Genomic DNA, 19,691 nt, shown 5'->3' with positions numbered 1-19,691 from the left:
AGCTGAAACTATGCTGACCATTACTGTAATTGTTTAGTTTATAAAATGACAGAAAATAGTTAAAAAAAATACCGATTATACATTTTCAGGAGGTCAAGGCGACATCTTAGAAACGTATCTGACCAACGGTCCAAAGGCCGAAGAGATCCAGTTTACTATTGTATGTAACAGAGAGAACCAGCAGGCGGTCACACTGAGAACCAGAAACCAGAACCTGGAGCCAGAGAATGTTTGGCATTTTACTTAAATGAATTAATAATGTAATGGTTGCTTATTACTTTTCTACTGTTTCAGCACTAAAAAAATAAAATAAATAAAAAAGGCCTTTCCCTCGTGTCTCTGGGATAAAGTGAAAATGCCCCGAGAAGTTAAACAACCATAAAGCAGTTTTATAAACCAACTGTATTTTACCAGCAGCCGTCGTTCCCTCTAAACCTGCTTATTGTATCTAATGTGCACCCAAGTCATGTCTCTCAAACCGTAACTACCAGCAGCTGAGTGGGGGAAAAAACAGCTCAGCCTTCTGAATCAGATATCAGGAATCTCTGACACCGACGACCTCGCACCACTTTGTGAAAATAACCACCGATGTGTCAACGCAACCGTTGGCAGAGCGGCCGGGAACGCACCACCGCCGGCAGCTACGGAGTACAGCTGAATATTAACACTAATATAATACATTCAGCTCATTTGATGGGAGCTGCACGCCGTTTGTGTCGGGTTTGACTTGATCATCAACAGGAGCGTCTAATTTGGGCTGTTTCCCTGGCGGGACTACAAGGTCGGCGCGAGAGCTAAGCACGTCGGAATAATGGGTGTTTTTCCTGTTCTGGCGACATTGAACGCAGCATAATGACTGCCCCAGTGAGGAGTGAGCGGCAGCGGGAGAAAAGTCCACAGCAAACATGTTATGAAAAGGCGATAAACAATGCAGTGTGTGTGTGTGTGTGTGTGTCTGTCTGCGTTCATTCAGGTGGCTGGCTCGGCTCTGGAACGCCGTGGTCGTCCCCCGCGTGGAAGAGGCCATCATCTCCCGGGTAACAGCCAAGCGCTCCTCCTCCTCCGCCACCACCGCCACCTCCTCTTCCTCGTCACCGTCGTCGCAGCGACTGTCTCCTAGCAACTGTGGGCTGAGCGCCGGCCAGCTGGCTGTGGTGAAAGCTGCGCTCAGCATCCTGGTCAACAAGGCCGTTCTCCTGGGCTGCCCTCTGCCTCGACACGGTGCGTGGGCGTCGCCGACGATGCTCGTTCACATGTTGTCACTGGCTCTCGTTACAGTCGGGACGGACTCCGACAGATTTGATGGAAAAGATGCTGACGCGTATCTCCCCCCTCCCCCCTCATCCTCCTCAGAAATCGACAGGTACCTGCTGGAGTTCCGGGGCGGGACCCTCCCTCTGACAGCCATCGGCTCCTATAAAGGAAGCAGCGCCGGTGGGGGCAGGAAGGGACGCGACGGCAGCAAGTTGAGGCGATCCAACACCAGCCCTCGGAAGAAGGGAAGCCCCGCCTTGAACTGGAGCTGCGGCGGTTCCTTCGGAGAGGGTAAGACGAGGGCTGTACAGGCTGTGTCGCAGTCCGGGGGGGGTTCAGGAAGGACCATGATGCCGCGTCCCCGACATGACCCTAAGTCGCAGGGAACATGTCGCCCCTCCTCCCCAAACGACATGGCCTAGGCCTCACAGAGACCAAAGCTAATGGAGTATTCAGCCACTCCTAGTCTGTGGTGGAAACAAACTAAGTACATTTACCCAATTACTCAAGTACAAATTTGCATTCAGCATGTATTCTTTTTTTTTTAACATTTTGTCAAGTTGCGGCCTCATGCTAAAATTGTTTAAATTCATTTTCTCTCTCATCAGTCTACACTCAATGCCCCATAATGACCACGCGAAGACAGAATTTTAGAATAGTTTGTAAATTTGTTAAAAAGGAAAAACTGAAATATCACACTGACATAAGGATTCAAACCCTTTACCATGACACTTGACATTTAGCTACCAAATGCAAATCCAACACTTGGATCAACTCCAGACCTTTTATCTGGGTCATTTGTCATGAAATAACGAGGGAACGTGCCAAACCTGGCCCTCAGTCAACTGTCCAATTACTTTATATTTTATGTATAAAAATGGCTGTAATTCCCAAATGGTTGATGTGATATTTTTGTTGAACGTCTTCACTTCAGTCTCATCTTGATGGCTTCGTTTCAAACCCATCGTGGGGGTGTACAGAGGCAGAATTACGAAATTTGTGCCCCTGTCCAAATACTTCTGTACCGAACTGTATCAACCAGTGACCGACAACCAGATGAACACCAACTAGACATAATTCCTGTCTTTACAAGTTGAAGGGGACGGTCTGAATGCTCCACTCTGTGTGGTTACACAATGGATTACAGAGCACTAAGGGCTGAAAAGGTGCATTTTTCAGCTGCATCTGAAGGGTTTCTTTAAAATGGAAGAGGCTTTGTTGAGCCATTGTCAAACCACGGGGTCTAGAATTGTGGATTTCAGAAAAAACAGCCCTGATTTGGGGAAACTGCAGTTTTTTTCTTTTTTTTGTCAGCAGTATCCACAAGGTGGCGCTGTTTAACAGGCTTAACATGTGCTGCTAGCCGATGTCATTCAAACACTCAAACATCCAGCAGTGAGCTTAGTCTCGGTCTGGACGCAGATCCGCAGAATTTCCTGCAGCCCCAGTTCTCCTCTTTGGGGCGAGGCTACCTGCTTCCCCTGCACCTCAGCACTTTCCCGGACCAGTCTGCCCACTGAACACCGAGACCAAACCGGTATCAACCCTCCATCAAACTGCCGGTAAGACGGCGAACAAGCCGACCCCCAAAAGGTCAAAGAAGCGGAGCGTTCCTGGGATTAGTAACTGTAGTCCATTACCCTGCCCGTTACTGAAAAACCTAATCACATGACTGTAACTGCCCGGCCCGTTGCCATGCAGCGCTGCTCAGGTATATCCCCAGAACATCAGTGTGGATAGTTTACACCAGAAAATAGTTCCTAACTAAATCTGCGGACGGAAAGGTCTGTGGATCGTCCCGAGTGACAGGGTCATTGTGTAAAAGCCACGTCACTGGTCACTTTCTTTCAAATGCACTGAATCCAAGCTGTGACTGCAACAAACGTAACTGCATTCACCTTCACTGTGTCGGGGTGGAGACAGAAATCTCAACTCTACTGATAAAACCAACACGTTTTGCGTAGTTACAGGCGGTCGACAAATTAGATGGAAAACCGACAAGGTGGGACACGAGGTGTTGTCAGAGCAGCCCCAGTGCACCTCGGCGTTGAGCTTGGACGACTCTGGAACTCTGCCGGAGGGAAGGGACGCCATTCTTCTAATAGATATTCCCTCGTTTGGTGTTTTCATGACGGTGGCGGAGAGCGCTGTCTAACGTGTAGGTCCAAGAACTCCCGTGGGTGTTCAACTGGGGTCCAGATCAGGTGACTGCGAAGGCCACGGCGTGTGAGTGGCATCATTTCCACGCTCATCGAACCATTCAGTGACCCCCCCCTCGTCCCCTGTGGGTGGGGGCACTGTCCTCCTATTTCTCCACTCATTTTTCAGGTTTTTTCCTTTAACTTGTCCCCCGTCCGTAGATTCTAGTAGGAGGAAATATGAAATTGTGGTTTTTGTGATTTGAGTGAACTGACCCTTTTTAAAGTCACGTCTTAACAGCTGTTCGTTCATTCTGATTGCAGGGTCACTGTCCAACACTGATGTCAGCTTCATCGCCAACGGCAAAGTCCAGAGGTTTGTGCTCTGTCCATTCATTATCAGTAGTAGTAGGACTCGAAAGCAGCCAGCAGGGAGCAGACTTGTCTCACTATTGATATTTCTGAGTCTGGCTCAGTCAAATAAACAGGACTCAGACAGACAGCACCAACAAGCATAGTGCAATAGTAAGCATGTTAATGGCTGAATTACCTTAGTGTGACGTCACAAGTCCGAAAAACTAAAATGACATGAAATTTAATTTGAGTTTGTGTGTCTTTAGGGAGCCCGTAGGTCTGCCCGTGTTCTCTGACGACGAGACAGATCTGATCAGAGAGCTGCAGACCATGTGCTCCAGCAAGTCCGAGCCAGACATCAGCAAGGTATTGTGTGTACACATACACACACACACACACACACACACACACACACACAGAGCAACGATGTTGACAGCAGTTTCCATGCACCATAAAACAGTCTGTAGGTGTGAACTGAACTTACAGATATTATGAATGTCCTACAGAGAAAAGTTTACCCCTGCTACAATTTTTAATCAATAAATTGAGTCCCATGTAATTTTTTTTTTGAGATACGTCAAGTCAGTTTATTTATAAAACACATTTAAAAACAATAAATGTTGCCCTAAGTGCTTTGCAGAGAGATGAGATGTTACATTTTTGATTGATAAATAAAAACACAGACATAAGGAAAAGAATATAACTACATTATAAAGCATAGAATATCATAGAATCGCTACAACAAACAGAAATTGAACTAAACAGACAACTGAGAGTCCAGTCAAGTCCCGAAAAGGAAATGTGATGCTCTGTTGTATTAAAAAAAACATTATTAAAGCACCTGTAATGAATATTTTATAATAATTTATCAAATGACAAAGTGGAAGTCGTCGCTCATAGTGATGAACCTACGGAGAATTGCCCTCAGCTTTACGGAGCGCCACAGTGAGAATCAGCTCATTGTTTCCGTCCGGACCAAAACTTTACCGCTCTGGTCGACTCTCACCGCTCTCACAGCGTCGTTTTTGGCCGCAGCAGGGCAGATGTTTGCAGCTGTTTGCCAACAAGTTCGCAATATCAATTTCGATGATCAGGACGATCATTTACAATGTGGAAACCAATGACAGGGGAAGTGAATAACATTGATAACCTCGTCACAGTGGCACCATTCAAGGGGTGGGACACGTTAGGCAGCAGCTGAACAGTCAGTTCTTGAAGTTGATGTGTTGGAAGCAGGAAAATTGGGCAAACGTAAGGACTGTGCGACTTTGACAAAGGCCAGACTGTGATGGCTAGACAACTGGGTCAGAGCGTCTCCAAAACAGCAGGTCTTGTGTGCTGGTCACCGGTAGGCAGTGGTCACTACCTACCCTGGTCCAAGGAAGGACAACCGGTGAACCGGCGACAGGGTGATAGCTGCAGACCGGTCTGAAGGCCCATGCTGACGCCTGTCCACCACCAAAAGCGCCTACAATGGGCACGGGAGCATCAGAACTGGACCGTGGAGCAATGGAAGAAGGTGGCCTGGTCTGACGAATCACCTTTTCTTTTACATCATGTGGACGGTTCGGATACTTGTGCGTCAGTAATCTGGGGAAGAGATGGCAGCAGGATGCACTATGGGAAGAAGGCACTGTGATGCTCTGGAAATCTTGGGCCCGGGCTTTCATGTGGATTTTCCTTGAACACATACCACCTACCTGAACACTGTTGAAGACCAAGAACACTGCTTCACAACAAACTCCAGTGTATTCATCATGTATAACAATCCAAAATAAATTAGGGTTTAGGAAAAAACACTAATCTGAGGCCAGTTGTCTGGTACAAGCTAAAAGTGGCCTTTTTTTTAGCAGTGTGAATAAATTCAGACAGACCATATCATCTAATACCGATGTTTGCAATGACAAATTGATATAATTAGGTAGTACAGCAGATTGAAGCGGTATAGATTTGGAATAAATGACCTTTAAACTGCTTTAATTGAAGGAAAAATACATAAAGATGGAGCTCTGACTATCACCTCATCTGTTTCTTAATTACACTGACATTTCCAAAACACTCGGCTTTTAGATCACATGTTTTGCCTCGCTCCTGGCTCTATAATTCGCTGCTGTCATCCTTCCAAATATAGAGGCCTTGTGTGTGTGTCTGGGGCTTTACACTGGCATGGGAATGACATTTACCTTTAACTAGCTCCTGTGCCGTCTGGAGACCTATTTATCTGGCTGAGTTTGTGCCTTTGAGTCGTGAGCTTCGAAAGCGTATTAACAAGAAAATTGTTCCGGTTTAGGTTCTCAACGGCTTCACGGGTGCGAGTCTGTAAAAAGCTGCACTGACATGTGATAACTTATCTAAAAGTGTTTCATCAGTCTGTAAGGTTTTGTGAGCTCAATGCTGTTTTCAAAGATATTTTAAGTTCTAGTGATAAACAACGATTTGTTGGAGGACTTTGATCCCTCATAGAAACACCTTACTGACTAACTCAAGAATTTAATCTCTCGTTACCTGAGGAGGTTATGTTTTCACACCTGCCAGTTTGTTGGTTTGTTTATTTGTTTATTTGTCAGCAGGACTACGCAATAAGTACTGAACCAATTTGCACCAAACTTGGCGGAGGGATGGGCATTGGGCCCGGGAAGAACCCATTAAATTTTGGAGCAGATCCGGGTCGTTTACTGTGGATTTGAACTCTGGTGTATGTTGTTTGACACTGGCCTTGGCGGAGGTCTTTGCTCTACTGAGCGCATTTTCTAGTTTCTAAATGCTTGGTATAAGAATTGAGGGTCTTAGACCTTCACCTGCATGACCCTGACGCTGATGACACTTAATCTTCACCCAGTAATTTACTTCAAGTAATGACAGTCCTCACTGGTTGTGAACTAACAACGGCAACTGGTGTTACTTGGTTTCAGTCCAGGTTTTACCAGCTGCTCACCACTCGCTCCTGTTTATCTCCCACAGATCTCTCAGGCCAAAGACGACTTGATCCTGTTCTCCTGCTCTCCCAGTGAAGTGTCACGCCCCCACAAGGCCGAGCAGGGAACTGCCGTCCATCAGCGAGCGCAGACGGTGAGACGGGGGGGGTGAAAATAGATCAATGACTGGCAGTTCAAAGTAAATTAAAATTAAAAAGAAAAAAGTATGTTATCAAAGAAGCAAAAAGTAACAGAATACAGTGGGTAAGATTTTGAACAAGAGTAAATTGATTAGCAATTTAAACACACACCTTTTAATCGAACTCTAGGACATATGAAAGGAATACTCCAATGGAAATATATCTATTAAGAATCAAACACTGTGTGTGAAGGGAGTAAAGTGGAAACTTCATTAAAAACTAAAAAAAAAATCTCAGTTAGACCCCATGAAAAAAACTCAGTGCATTTTAAATTCATTTAAATTTATTATTAATTTTTGTATGGTTGCATAATTCGACCGATAAAAAAAAAAACCCAGAAACAAACCTACGCCTCAAAAGCTGTTGAAAAAAATGCACCCACGCAGACACATAAGATTCTATTTCAGTTGTTATTTTTGTCTGCTCAACTATTTTTTGTTATTAAAAAACACCCTCTGCTCATCCTGTTTGTCATTATCACTCCATGCATCGAGTGACCAGACTGAACCACAAACTGGTGACTCAGATCTTAAAAGCATGTGTGGGATTGTTTTGTTCAACCTTTAATCATGTGTTTGGTGTTACCTCACACATAATTGGCCTGTCCAGAATTAGAAGCTTGAAGTCTGCGCTGTAGGACAACGTCACTCCTGCAGCTTTAGTTTGTAGCTGTAAGGTCTTACTGGATGTACAGTGCCTTTTACAGAGCTTTTTAAGCCTCTTTTAGCTCCTTGTTTTGGTGGTAGAAGAATTGAGGGTATGTTTGAGCTTGTAAAATACCGTCAGCTGATTTTTACGAATTATTTGCATTGCAGTTCTTCTGCACTGCTAAACAATTATGACTGGGCCTTTTAAAAATAAAAAATAAAAATATTACTATTTCCAGAAATGGTAGAAATAAACAATAAAACAACATTTTTTTTAAAAAAGAACTTGAGAGAGAATTTTTTCTTACCTCCCACACACCTGGCCAATCACTGCTTTAAGTGGGTGTGATTGTCAGAGCAGCTACAAACACGTTTGCCTTCCAACGTACCCCGTCCTTCATGTCAGTCGTCCCTAAAAGAGAACAAACTATTGATATCTGCTAAGGGTACGTCTACAACTGCAGATCTCGAACTGCTGCTATTACTTCACTGTCCTGCACATGCGGCAGTGGTGGTTGGCAATGCAGTCGGATGATTTTGGTTCAGCAGGTGGCGGATAAAAATGGCTCCAGCTCACGAAACTCTCCGCTCCCCCCCGCAGGCCGTCGTTCGTCAGTCCAGCCGCAGCCCCGGCCAGGCAGCCGTCCAGAGCAGCGACCGGCGTTCAGGGCCCCGCGCCAAATCGCAGCTCCCCGTCCCCAGCAGCAGGGGGCAGCAGACACGAGTGTCCGCCGCCGCCACCAGCGGCAACAACAACAACAGCAGCAGCAGCAGCAGCAGCAGCAACAGCAGCAACAGCAACAGCCCTATCCGAACCCAGACGCCTCCCAGCCGCATCAGAACCACCAACAGCAGTAGAACAAAGCAGGCTCCACCCAACAGCAGCAGCAGCAGCAGCAGCAGCAACTACTACTACCGCAACAACATCAATGACAACAAGCAATCACATGAGGACATCTGGATCCTCCACAGAGACCTGCATGAAAACAACAATAAGTAGACCCCCCTCCTGTCCCTCCCCATGATTCCCCTGTGAACCTCCCTCCACGATGTAAAGACTAGGTACCTGACGACCTTTGACTTTCAGTATTTGTACTTGTTATCCGTACTTGTTACACTGTACTACAGTTGTGTACTTGGGGACCATAGTTTTATTCTATTACAGTATTTGAAGTATTTGATCGTCCGGGGCGTAAAAAGAGGGTTTGGTGAGACTTTACGGAGGAAAGAACAACAGAAGGTAATGCAGCAGGTTACTTTACTGTTGCCTTATTCCATATTGTATCAACGTGCATATTATGGGACAGTATTCAATAGACAAGATACAGTGTAAGCATTTACTGAAATAAGAGTTGAGATGTTAAGTATTTGACTGGTAGAAACTGCCTCAAAACAGTCCTGGCACAGTGTTTTTGTGTACTTTAAGTGAAATACTGTACTTCTCCTCTGGTATAAGGCCATTGAATAGTAACTGAAATTACTTACAGGTGTTACTTTTAAGTGCAAAGTGTTTTTGGATCAAAGAAAGAAACAAGCAGGTTTTTATTTTCTTTCTTTTGTTGTTTTTGCTATTAAGTATTTTGAAATATTCAAGTGTTTTATCTTTAAATAGTTGCAAGGTTGGTTGAAATACTGTTGAAATTAATCAGGGTTTTACCAAATATATTTGTAAATAAGAATTAGTACGTTTAAATGCTCTATAGATTGGTGTATGTGGTATGACGCTTGTACAGTGACAAAACCTTAAAGTAAAACTGCTGAAAAAAAAAGAAAAACTTGTACATAGTGTTTGTAAAATGAGTTTGGTTCTGAACCCCTCACTTGTTTCAAAGTGAAGGGGATGTGGCAATAAGTAATAGAACTGTATAAACACAGGATGTCCTCTGTCAACTGTAAGCCATAATAAATATTTTAAATGCCCATCCTCGCGCCCCTCCCCCTGAGTCATGTTCAATTTAACCCCAGCTGAGCCCTACAGTGTAATTCACACTTTTTTTTTTTTTTTTGCTTTCCATTGTCACTGTGTTCTTCCTACGTTTCTATTTTTAAAAAAGACAAGTTTTATTTTAAGCGGACATTGTTTATACATATAAATATAAATATATCTATACATATGTACAGGAGAGATTTTAGTCGATCTATGATTTGGATCTGTATGATAGCTGTTTGAGGTTTAAAGAATTGTCTTTCAAGCACAAACATTAAAATGGCACTGTTAAAAATCCCCATCGGGCTCGTTCTGTTCCTTTGTTCTCGATTTTTCATTTCATTTCATTTTTCACTGACCATTGTAACCATTGTGGTTGTTCCACAATGCAATGCACACAGGAAATGAAGGAGCCGCTCGCAGCAGGAAAAATTAAAATAAATGGAGACACACTTTGGTCTGGGTCGGGCTACAATTGAGGGAAATGCTACAACGTTCAGTGATATTTTAGACGACATTGTGCTTCCAACTTTGTCACAACAGTTTGAAGAAGGATTTACAATGGAGGTCCGTAAATGTGTGCGGAAGACCTTGCCCTCGAGCCCATCCAACACCGTTGGGAAGAGCCGGGAGGCCCTGAGCAACTCGCGTAGGGCCTTCCCAGATGATCGGAGGCTGTGATAGCAACAGATTAGCGGCACACGGTTTTGGAATGACATGTTTCGCTATCACACATGGCTGTAATGATAAAGGTGTCTGCATATTTTTTTTTGTCCACGTAGTGCATGTTAAAGAAAAAAGGTTTTCATGGCGGAATCGCTAGGTCACAGACACCGCATGAACAAGACCTTTAACAGAATTGTCCTTTAACGTGATTGATGCTCACTGGCTTTTCACAAAAAAAAAAATTTTATTTTATTTTTTAAAAAATGACTCAACCACAGTGAAATTCTCAAAATCTTTAGTTTTACTGGAAATATAGTTGATTGAACACATACATTTATACATTTTGGGACATCTGCGTCCTTTTCCTATTTGTAAGAAACAGCTTTGTTCTTAATTTACACTGTAAAAAAAAAAAAAATCTGTTGTCACAGTTATCAAGGCATCAGTGCTATACAAACTATTATTCGGTATGAAAGGAGCAACACACTCTTCCCTCAACCAAAGCAGAAAATATAATGATGTTAGGAATCAAAATGGTTTCCAGTTTCAGAGGGAAGCAACAGGCACATCTTGAAAAAGGATTTTAAAAAAGTAATAGCTAAATGTTTGCTCTGCGTTTGTACAGCAGCGGCTCTGAAAAAATATATTTCAAATAGAAAATGTTTGTTGTTTTTTTTTGATGAATTACCGGCTTCTCTCTGTAATTTGTTGAGTAACAGAGACTGAACGATGAATTTAAAAAGCAGAACTCAAAGTAACAATTCTACATCTACACTTCACTTTATGGAGGTCTCGGAAAAAAAAACAAATCCAACAAAAACAACAGTTGTACGAGGTTTAATCCTTTGACTGTTTCCTGGCTGTGAAAGCTGATGAGTACCTCGGGGTGTCTCTAAAGTGCATACAGATAGAAAAATAAAGGTATCTGAGTCATCACTCGTTAGGTAGCGTCAGCCAACAGCGTCACGGTGTGTGTTTCCAGCCTCGACGTTACTGCGGGGTCTGCATACTGTCGTGAATATTCAGACGATACTTCCTCGTGATACACACGAAGCCACTGCAGGAGTCTCATTCGTACTTGCAGCCGCACGTAGCCGAAATCCCCCGGAAGAACTGTTTACCCAAAGCTCTGACCTCTTCATCATGTAGGATATCCGAATTTTGCTCATTTCTTTTTATTTCTTTTTGGCCTACTTTCAGCCCATTTAAAATGTATACACACTGTAGCAGGTTTACTATCTTAGTGTACGATCTGTGTTTGCGAACAACTTTCACTGTGAAGCTGAGCTTGGTCTGATATTTACATTGGACCTGTTTTTCTGTTCTTGCGGACAAGATTAGTGAACGAGTATAAAACCGTGATTTGTCCTCGGCTCATTAATCATCCATGAAATCTGTATTTTTTTTATGCTTCACAATTATTTCATAACATTGAGTACAGATTAACGTCGGTACCCGCGGGTGATTATTTTTGGCATTCAAAAACGACTCGAAATTATCATAGAAACGAAGAACTCAGGCAGCAGATGGTTTCATCCTCTTCAGCATCAAAGTTTTCCTCGTCCACATTAAAATCTGAGGCCAGTGTTTCCTAGATTTATCCACTCTGGACAGATTTTTGTAGAAACCTGTATTTTTGGTTGTGAAAGGCAGAAGCTATTAATTTTATCAAATTATTACTATTAATTCTCATCAGACGCAAGACGTCAGCGGCGAGTCTTACAATACAATCCACAACAACTCCGACCTTTGTTTGTGGTGTCACTGTTTGAGAGGCCGACCACTACCAGAAATTCAATGGAGGGAAAATAGTTTTCAACAAGGATAAGCGGCGCTGTTTTGTTACTCATCGATAGTACAGAGTGAAACTGGAAGGCTCATGGTGAGACAACAGTAAATAAGCTCACAACATGTAGACGATGGGATATTTCCGGCGAAGGTTGCAAAGCAAATATGCCAGAGAAAAAAACAAAACAAGAAAACCAAACAAAAATGATGGCATGAAAAATACGGGTGGCTGTGTATGGACGCGCCTGTTGGAGTTGGTTTAGACTGGTACATGTTAACAAAATGGAAGCGTATCTGTTGTTTGAGAGGAAAGAGTGACGAACAATAAAAATGATCCCGGTGCTGCAAAAATCACCCTTTAGTGTGGACCAAGGCCCAAATTTAGCTGGTTTAGTATCAACATGGCCTCAGACCGAGCAGAGACGTCAAGTTTTTTTTTTTTTTTTGGATGAATCTGCAACATTATCTGATGTTATTTCCTTATTTCCTGTCAGCTGCCTAAAGCTAATTGGATTAGTTGGCTGTGATGAGTTAATTGTGTCCTTTCTGAGCTCTTACAGTCGGTTTTTTCCTCACAATACTCACGGTTACACTTTGTAACTGTGCGTCAGAGAAAAGACCAGTTTGATCAAACCCTGATGATCCAGATGCACACAGGACGTCAGACTTCTACAGTGGCGGCCTCTTGCGTGTGTCAGGTCAGTCTGAGTTTTAACAATCTGCAGGGACTGAAAGCTCCAGTGAAAACAGTTTTCCTGGGAAATAATCCCTTGTTTCAAACCAATGAAGATGCTTTTCAACAATTATGCAAAAAAAAACAAAAAACCCAAAAAAAAACAAACAAAAAAACAAAAAACTATGAAGCAGTTGATGCTTTTTCAAAGCAAATACAATTGTTTTGGCCCGGGAGAGAACGTTTTGGAGAATCATTTGAACTGTAGCAGCCCTCACTCAGTTTGTCCCGCACCAAACGGCACCTGTTTGGCTGAAACCTGCAAAGGCACTTGAAGTAGTTCAACAACAAAGCCCCCAGTTGGTCAGGCTGAGGCCAGATGTTTGGGGTGTGTTATTATGTGCTTAATGTGCTCATGGTGGCACGTAACTTTTGCTTTGCTCCCGGAGCATTTTGTCGTCCACGCATCGGCGACTAAGATCCTCCCGTCCAGAGCTACACGTGCCGGTTTATCATCATTTTGTAATTTAGTGGCAGGTTTACACCAACAGCTTCAAAATTTGGGAAACCACTGATAACTTTTCTTGACTTGCAGCTACGTTGTACTGTCTTGGTCAACGGTCAACACCTAGTTTTGCTTTTAAGTTTCGCACACTTGTAATACGACGTTTTATTTCTGTAATCTCATACGTCTGATTCAGATTTATACACGTCTGTTAGCATTCAAACTATTACAGACATAGAATTTTTTTATTACATGTGTGCAAAGCTTCCTCTACCACCTGTATATTAGTGTAAAATTCTGTAACTAAATGAACCTCATGTGCTTTGACAGTAGTATGTTAGACGTGTCGATTTGATTAAAAATCAAGTAGAAAAAATTTTGTCCACCGTCCATATGCTGGAAATCTGACTTTAACTTTTTTTCCTTTACTGCACATTTGATTTTTCATCGAACTCAATTAGGATTTGTTGTAAATTGAGTTTTCCTACTATCAGCAAAAGAAGTCCTGTCTGGGTTCCGGTGGAGAGTTTTAACGTCCCATCGTGCCTGAAATGCTGTTTCACAGGTAATTTGGGGGAATAATGGCTCAAACATAGTATTTGCCAATTGGGCTCAACACCACCCGTAGCACAACACTGGATCAAACTCATCTATGTTTTAACACGTGTGTGTTTGTGTGTCCGGCCGCTTAGAGACGAGTGTCGTGGACCTCGTCCTCAGCTTCCTCTGGCAGGGACGAGATCTTGGCGGTCTGCGGCGCCGCCCTCTTGCTGGAGTTGAGGCGGTGAAGCGTCGGGAAGAGGCGGAGCCGGTCGGCGGCGCTCATGGCCTGTTTCATGTGACTCGTCTCGTTCAGGAGCTTCTGGATGGAGTCGTAGCTTTTCATGGAGCTGCCCTCGATCATCTGGGCAGACGGGAGGGAGAAGAAGCCGGTTACGTGTTTATCTGGGGCTCTAATCCTGTCTTTTTGCTACGTCAGGTCCGCGCTACAACCGCAGTCAACAAAAGACACACAGCTGATTTGAAAATTAGCTGTCATTTTCCATTTCCTTTGTTTATAAACCCTCTATCTAACCATCAGAATCTACAGTGTCTATCTACAGTCTCTAATCTCTATAGTGTCCATCTACAGTACATATCTATTTATCCATCCATCCATCCATTTATCGAGTCACAGTGACTCCCCGAGCCTGTAGTAACATGAGGTCACTTCCCTCATGTTACTGTCACGCCATCTGCTTGTTCGGGCACAAACCTCCATTACTAACACCCAAACAAACACACCCAGCACAGATGTGCATGCGTGCCCTTGCCTGCACCCAACATGCGGTCACGGAGGGAGATTTCTAATCATTTGATAGGAGGCCAAGTCGATCGGTTCCATCAGCGTCTGCGCCCCAAACTTTCTCTGAGCAACTTGTGCGGCTTTAACGGAGACTGAATATCGGCCACGAACCATCAGCAAAAAAACCACGTTTTAATCCAAAACTCACCAGGAATGATTGACACTCGAGCAGCGGCTCTACTCTGTGTTCTGATAGGATGACAGTGCAGCCGGAGAACGCCTGCTTCAGCGTCTTCCTCAGGACCTGTAGCGTTCTGCTCAACACACACACACACACACACACACACAGAACCATCTTCATCATCATCATCATCATCATCAAAGGCTGCTGTTACATTAGCTTAGCGTTGTGTTCCTGTTGAAGCTGACATGAAAGAGCAGGCAGCGCTGGCCTCAGGTTAAACTAGATTGCTCATTATAGGCTTCATTTACCATCATGTGCCCCCCCCCCTTCCCTCTGCACGTATGGTTACACACACGCCCTCCAACATACAGTAGTTCAGAGTTACTGTAAGCACTCTAGATTGTCACCATATGCAGTGACAGGAACACCACACATACTTGATTTGGGTGACTGAAGCTGCACTGTGATCTCACTTTACCGGACGCCACAAACAGAAGGGAAATACACACAAATCCTAGATCACTTTCAGGTGTTTAGGGGGTAGGAAGTAGGAAGCTCCTTGCTTACAGATATTTACTAAAGCTTCTAATGTCTCAGGCTGCACAGAGAAGCACACGGGAGAAAAAAAAAAAGGAAAATATCCAAGAAACTGCAGGAATACATGCCGACAGGACGGCAAGGCATCGTGTTTCTAGCTCACTGCTCCTATCAAAACGCCCTAAATCCATCTGATGCTGCTGTGACATGAAACAGATCTAACGGTGTATTCAGAGGCCACATCTATCTGAGCCTGTCTGCAGGTTTATCTTGTCAAATTTCGTACAGTCTAAAACATTTAAAACCTGAATGTCTAAATAGTAAATGAGAACGAATGTATGCGCTACATTAAGTCCCCAATTAAAGCTGTTTAGACAAGTAACAAAGGGACATTTTGAATCCAATATATTGGTGTAACAGTATTGTTTTGATTTAATAATCATACAATAGACAAAAGGTCTCAAACAAGCCCATCTAAATTTCTTGCATTTTTTCTTCTTATGCTCTGTTTCAAATTGACAAAAATAAACTCTAAGCTCAAAACGAAGTTTGGAAACTGCATCATGCTGAAAAGGTACAGGATACTGTGGATTTGACTTTTAGGCCGGTGATAAATACTTCGTTACACCCAAACACACACGCAGACAGATGAGAGTATTTTGGCGTTAATATACTGACATGGGGTCGAGGTAGGCGGAGGGTTCGTCCAGCAGCAGGATGCGGGCCTTGCTGAGGATGGAACGTGCGAGACACAGCAGCTGTTTGTGTCCGTTGCTCAGCACGTTGCCTCTGTCCTCCAGCTGAAAGTCCAGCTTGTCTGGAAACTGCTCGATCACTGACTTCAGACCCACCTGAGGACACACGGCAAAGGATTTTACTTCACTGAATATGATTGGGCCTTGAGGGCGGGCTCTTTCACAAAGGGTTTCCCGTCATGGAGGCATCAGCGCAGAGATCTTCAGCTTACGGGACGGTTTCTCCTCCACTGACCCTGCTGCTTAGTTTTAATTAGCCGATTCTGACCCTGCAGGACATGGCTGCTGTTTTGGTGTCTACACGATACATCCTACCCTAAAACATATTTTTGAAACTGTCACGTGGTTTCCATATGTTGTAGTTTTAATAGTTAGCACCGTTTTTACCTTTATTTGACATCTTCAAATTCAACGACAACTTTGTCAAATCATCATAGAGATGCTTATAAAACAGCGGAGCAGCAGGATGGTATGGTGAGCGGGGGAGCCCTGCTTTCAACTAGACAGTGTGAAAAATAGGCTTGATACAAAACTATGAAAATAATAACCCTTATTTCCCTGATATCCCAGCAGCATGAAGAGAAAAACAAAGGCAGGAATTGAAAACTGTGGTTAATTCGACAAAAACAAAAGGTTCATTACCTCTAATTGATTGATGAAATGAAAAGCATGTTGGTAGAAGAGAAGGGATTAATTTACCGATCATAACCAGGATTTGACAGTACAGCGAGGGAAAATAGAGGCTCACCTCCTCGGCCACCCTCCACAGCTCCTCATCGCTGTAACGTCCGTGTGGGTCCAGATTCATCCGGAAAGTTCCAGTCAGAATAAAGACTCTCTGTTCAATAGAGGCCGGAGGAAACATTTAAATCTCACAGTCAGCAGACTGGATTATAGAGAGGTTGCCTTAAAATGAAAAGTCTAGAAAGAAATCATTTGGATCATTTACTGTGCAAAAGCAGTAATTAAGTATTTACAGCATTTTGACTTAGTTTGATTCCTTCTATTCTTATGTCAGATTTATCTCACAACTTGGCCAAAGACATGTTCATGTTCATATGTTTTGGATCTAAAATAAAAGAATATGGAGGCGATTTCGTCGATTAATAATGACACACACTCCAAGTCTATCTGCTGCTGTTTGCAATGGTTCATATTCAGCCTTATTGTAGGACTTTCTGATCCAGTCAGGCTTGTTGGGCAAAAGCAGACAAATCACAATTGTTCAAACAAGAATGTTTTTAATTCTATTCAGTAGAAATGTGTTTTTTTTTCTGATTTTAGTCTCCCATCCTACCATTTCTTCGTTGAAATAAGAATTCTTTTAATTCTGTACTGAATTGGTTTATTTCTTTTGACACAAATTAGCTTCCACGAATGAAATTTTTTGTTTATCCAAAATGATGCAGATTAAATTGTGAAAATATTTTTCCCCAATGATAGCTTTTTAAAGGCAACCATCTGAATTTTAAAACTTTCAACAAATGAGTACTTTGAAGAGGCCTTAATCTTAGAATGAATCATATCAGATTTAACTGTCAAAAGAGACGTTTTATCCTTCGTAACATTATAAATAGACGACCGTCTGTCTAGATTTTCTCTATAGTCTTGGAATTCAAGCCGGTGACCGAGTGCCTTGCTGAAAAGCAGCTCAGCAGTTGTAGAAGTACCTGGGGCACCACTCCGAAGGCCTTCCTCCAGGTTTGCAGGGAGACGGAGCTCCAGGAGACACCGTCAATAGAGATTTCTCCATCCGTGGAGGCGAGGCGCAGCAGGGCGGACAGCAGCGTGCTCTTCCCTGAGCCTGTTCGACCCAGCAGACCCACCTACACAGCCACACAACCAGAACAGATATATTTTAATCTGCTAAACATGTTAAATTCAAAATCTTAATGAACTCATTCACGGTTTTCTAGAAATTCTGTATCTGATGTCCTTGTGTGCATGCATCTTTAAGAATGAATAGTAGAGTGAACTCATGACATTATCAAATGAACGGCTGCCTTGAGGTGTCTAGGACTAAAAACTCTCGGTCCTTTCTGCTGCAGCCTCGCGGCAACAATTAGCCCATTTATCAGGAGGCCATGGAGCGGCTAATGGGACGAGGCTAGAGGACTGCCACTTACGGAGCTCTGCGGTCCTCCAGGATTCATTATGGAGGAGCTCATACTGACTATAATTACTGCCAGGAGCAGAGAGCGAGAGCTCTCTGGTATTTGGCCAACACTGCCAAATTCCTATGCCCTGATTTATACTACAAGGAATTTGAAATCCAGAAACGAGATATTACAGATGTGAATTTATGTTTCAAATCATCTCAAAAAAAGTGTTTTATAGCAGTGAAAACTTGTTTATACTCACACTGTTCTTGCTCATTTAGTTATTATAATCATTTTATCATCCGTTTTATTCACACAGCTCCGTCACGTACTTGCATTACGTATTTTTCATTTGTTTGTTTTGTTATGTTGCCTGGTTTGTGCCTTTGTTTCTACTTTGGTCCCAGAAAGGAATTCCATTTTCTTCATTTGCACTTTGATAAATAACAGTAAACAAAAAACTTAATTCCCTGCATGAATTCCTACTTCGTAACTTAAACTGCATTAACTGATTTTTCACTTTGGGGAAATGGAAACAAGCTGTAAACACAACACAAACATTATTGACAAACTGTTGCCTATTTAAATATTAAACATCCAGCAGGTAAGGAGCAACGTATGGAGTTGTGTTTCCGTCCAAATGATGGATGTATTTCCAATATTCATTCCCTCTTTAACTCTGTTTCTGTCTCCACCAACACCTGACAACTCTTTTCTTCATGAGCTAATCACTAACTTTAGTGCTTACAGTGGGTTAATCACGACTATTGCGAGCAGACACACTGAGGAAAAAAAAAAAAGTAAAGTTGCAGCCAGAAAACCAAAACAATGAGCTGGAAGCTGCTGAAACACTAAGAGCTCAAGAGAACTGCAGAGGTGGTGATAATTACCAGTGGGGCTGTCACTACAAGTGACCCCTCTCAAATACACAGCCATCTGATCCAGTGTAAATATCAAATATTGATTGTAGCAGCTTTAAACCAATAATTACAGGCAAACAGTTAACAAGTATTTCACCTTGCTATAACCTTTGCATGACCTTGCTATGACCCTTTAACTGCAGTGTCCGTCTTGGGCCAAACAGTGCTCCGATGTTTTAAAATCCAATAAAGCAGAGCTAACATGCATCACTCTGCCAAACTTCATTAAAATGCGGTCACATACGCACCCTGACCAACCACCACTCAGGACTTACACTCTGGCCCCCCTCCAAAGAGAAGGAGATGTCGCTGAGGACGGCGCGTCCAGCCTCTGTGTATTTGACGGTGAGGCCCCGGACATCCATCTGGCCGCGGTTGGGCCAGCAGTCATGAGCGTGAGGGTTGTCGATGACGAGGTCGGGGCCTCCTTTACCACCAGATTTCCCCAGCAGCGGCTCCTCGGATGGCAGGTCGATGAATTTGAACACCCGATCCACCGATCGCATCTGAGAGGATGGGGAGAGAACTGTGGATTACTGGGATCTGCCAAGTGTACATACAGATTACTACTGTTCATCGCTGTGAATTTTCAGGCTGGTTTTAGGACATAAACCAGGAACTTTCCAGTCACAGTTAACTCCTCTATATCTGTAGACCACCACTGCTGAAAGGTGTTGAAGGGTAAAAATAATCATCACTTACTGTTGCAGTCAGTGGCTTGTGTGTGGCTTGTGTATCGTTTTCTTAGGTCAGTTTTTTTTTTTTGAATGAAAACAACATGAAAACCAATTTAAATTCTACTCCAAAACTTTTTACAGTGTATTGGATCCATCAAACGGTCACT

At 43.2% G+C, this 19,691-nt stretch overlaps 2 protein-coding genes across 6 annotated transcripts in view; one reads left to right on the top strand and one right to left on the bottom strand.

The window, feature by feature from the left end:
- Window positions 1–9,714, top strand: part of cttnbp2 (cortactin binding protein 2) — a 97,805-nt gene extending 88,091 nt beyond the window's left edge. For both annotated transcript variants that reach the window (XM_040133160.1, XM_040133161.1), the window contains exons 18-23: window positions 974–1,221; window positions 1,354–1,545; window positions 3,717–3,768; window positions 4,013–4,112; window positions 6,708–6,815; window positions 8,110–9,714. In XM_040133160.1, coding sequence (XP_039989094.1) covers window positions 974–1,221; window positions 1,354–1,545; window positions 3,717–3,768; window positions 4,013–4,112; window positions 6,708–6,815; window positions 8,110–8,508 — 1,099 coding nt within the window. In that variant the 3' untranslated portion in view covers window positions 8,509–9,714. The remainder of the gene's footprint in view (window positions 1–973; window positions 1,222–1,353; window positions 1,546–3,716; window positions 3,769–4,012; window positions 4,113–6,707; window positions 6,816–8,109) is intronic.
- Window positions 9,715–10,402: 688 nt separating this feature from the next.
- Window positions 10,403–19,691, bottom strand: part of cftr (CF transmembrane conductance regulator) — a 49,595-nt gene continuing 40,306 nt past the window's right edge. For all 4 annotated transcript variants that reach the window (XM_040132868.1, XM_040132869.1, XM_040132866.1 and 1 more), the window contains 6 exons: window positions 19,123–19,353; window positions 17,499–17,654; window positions 16,577–16,666; window positions 15,752–15,924; window positions 14,561–14,666; window positions 10,403–13,971 (listed from right to left, as the gene is read on the bottom strand). In XM_040132868.1, coding sequence (XP_039988802.1) covers window positions 13,756–13,971; window positions 14,561–14,666; window positions 15,752–15,924; window positions 16,577–16,666; window positions 17,499–17,654; window positions 19,123–19,353 — 972 coding nt within the window. In that variant the 3' untranslated portion in view covers window positions 10,403–13,755. The remainder of the gene's footprint in view (window positions 13,972–14,560; window positions 14,667–15,751; window positions 15,925–16,576; window positions 16,667–17,498; window positions 17,655–19,122; window positions 19,354–19,691) is intronic.

Source organism: Xiphias gladius, chromosome 8, assembly GCF_016859285.1.
Source record: "Xiphias gladius isolate SHS-SW01 ecotype Sanya breed wild chromosome 8, ASM1685928v1, whole genome shotgun sequence".
In the NCBI taxonomy this organism is placed as follows: Eukaryota; Metazoa; Chordata; class Actinopteri; order Istiophoriformes; family Xiphiidae; genus Xiphias; species Xiphias gladius.
The sequence above is the reverse complement of the archived record's forward strand: the minus strand, read 5'-3'. Positions and strand labels throughout refer to the sequence as shown.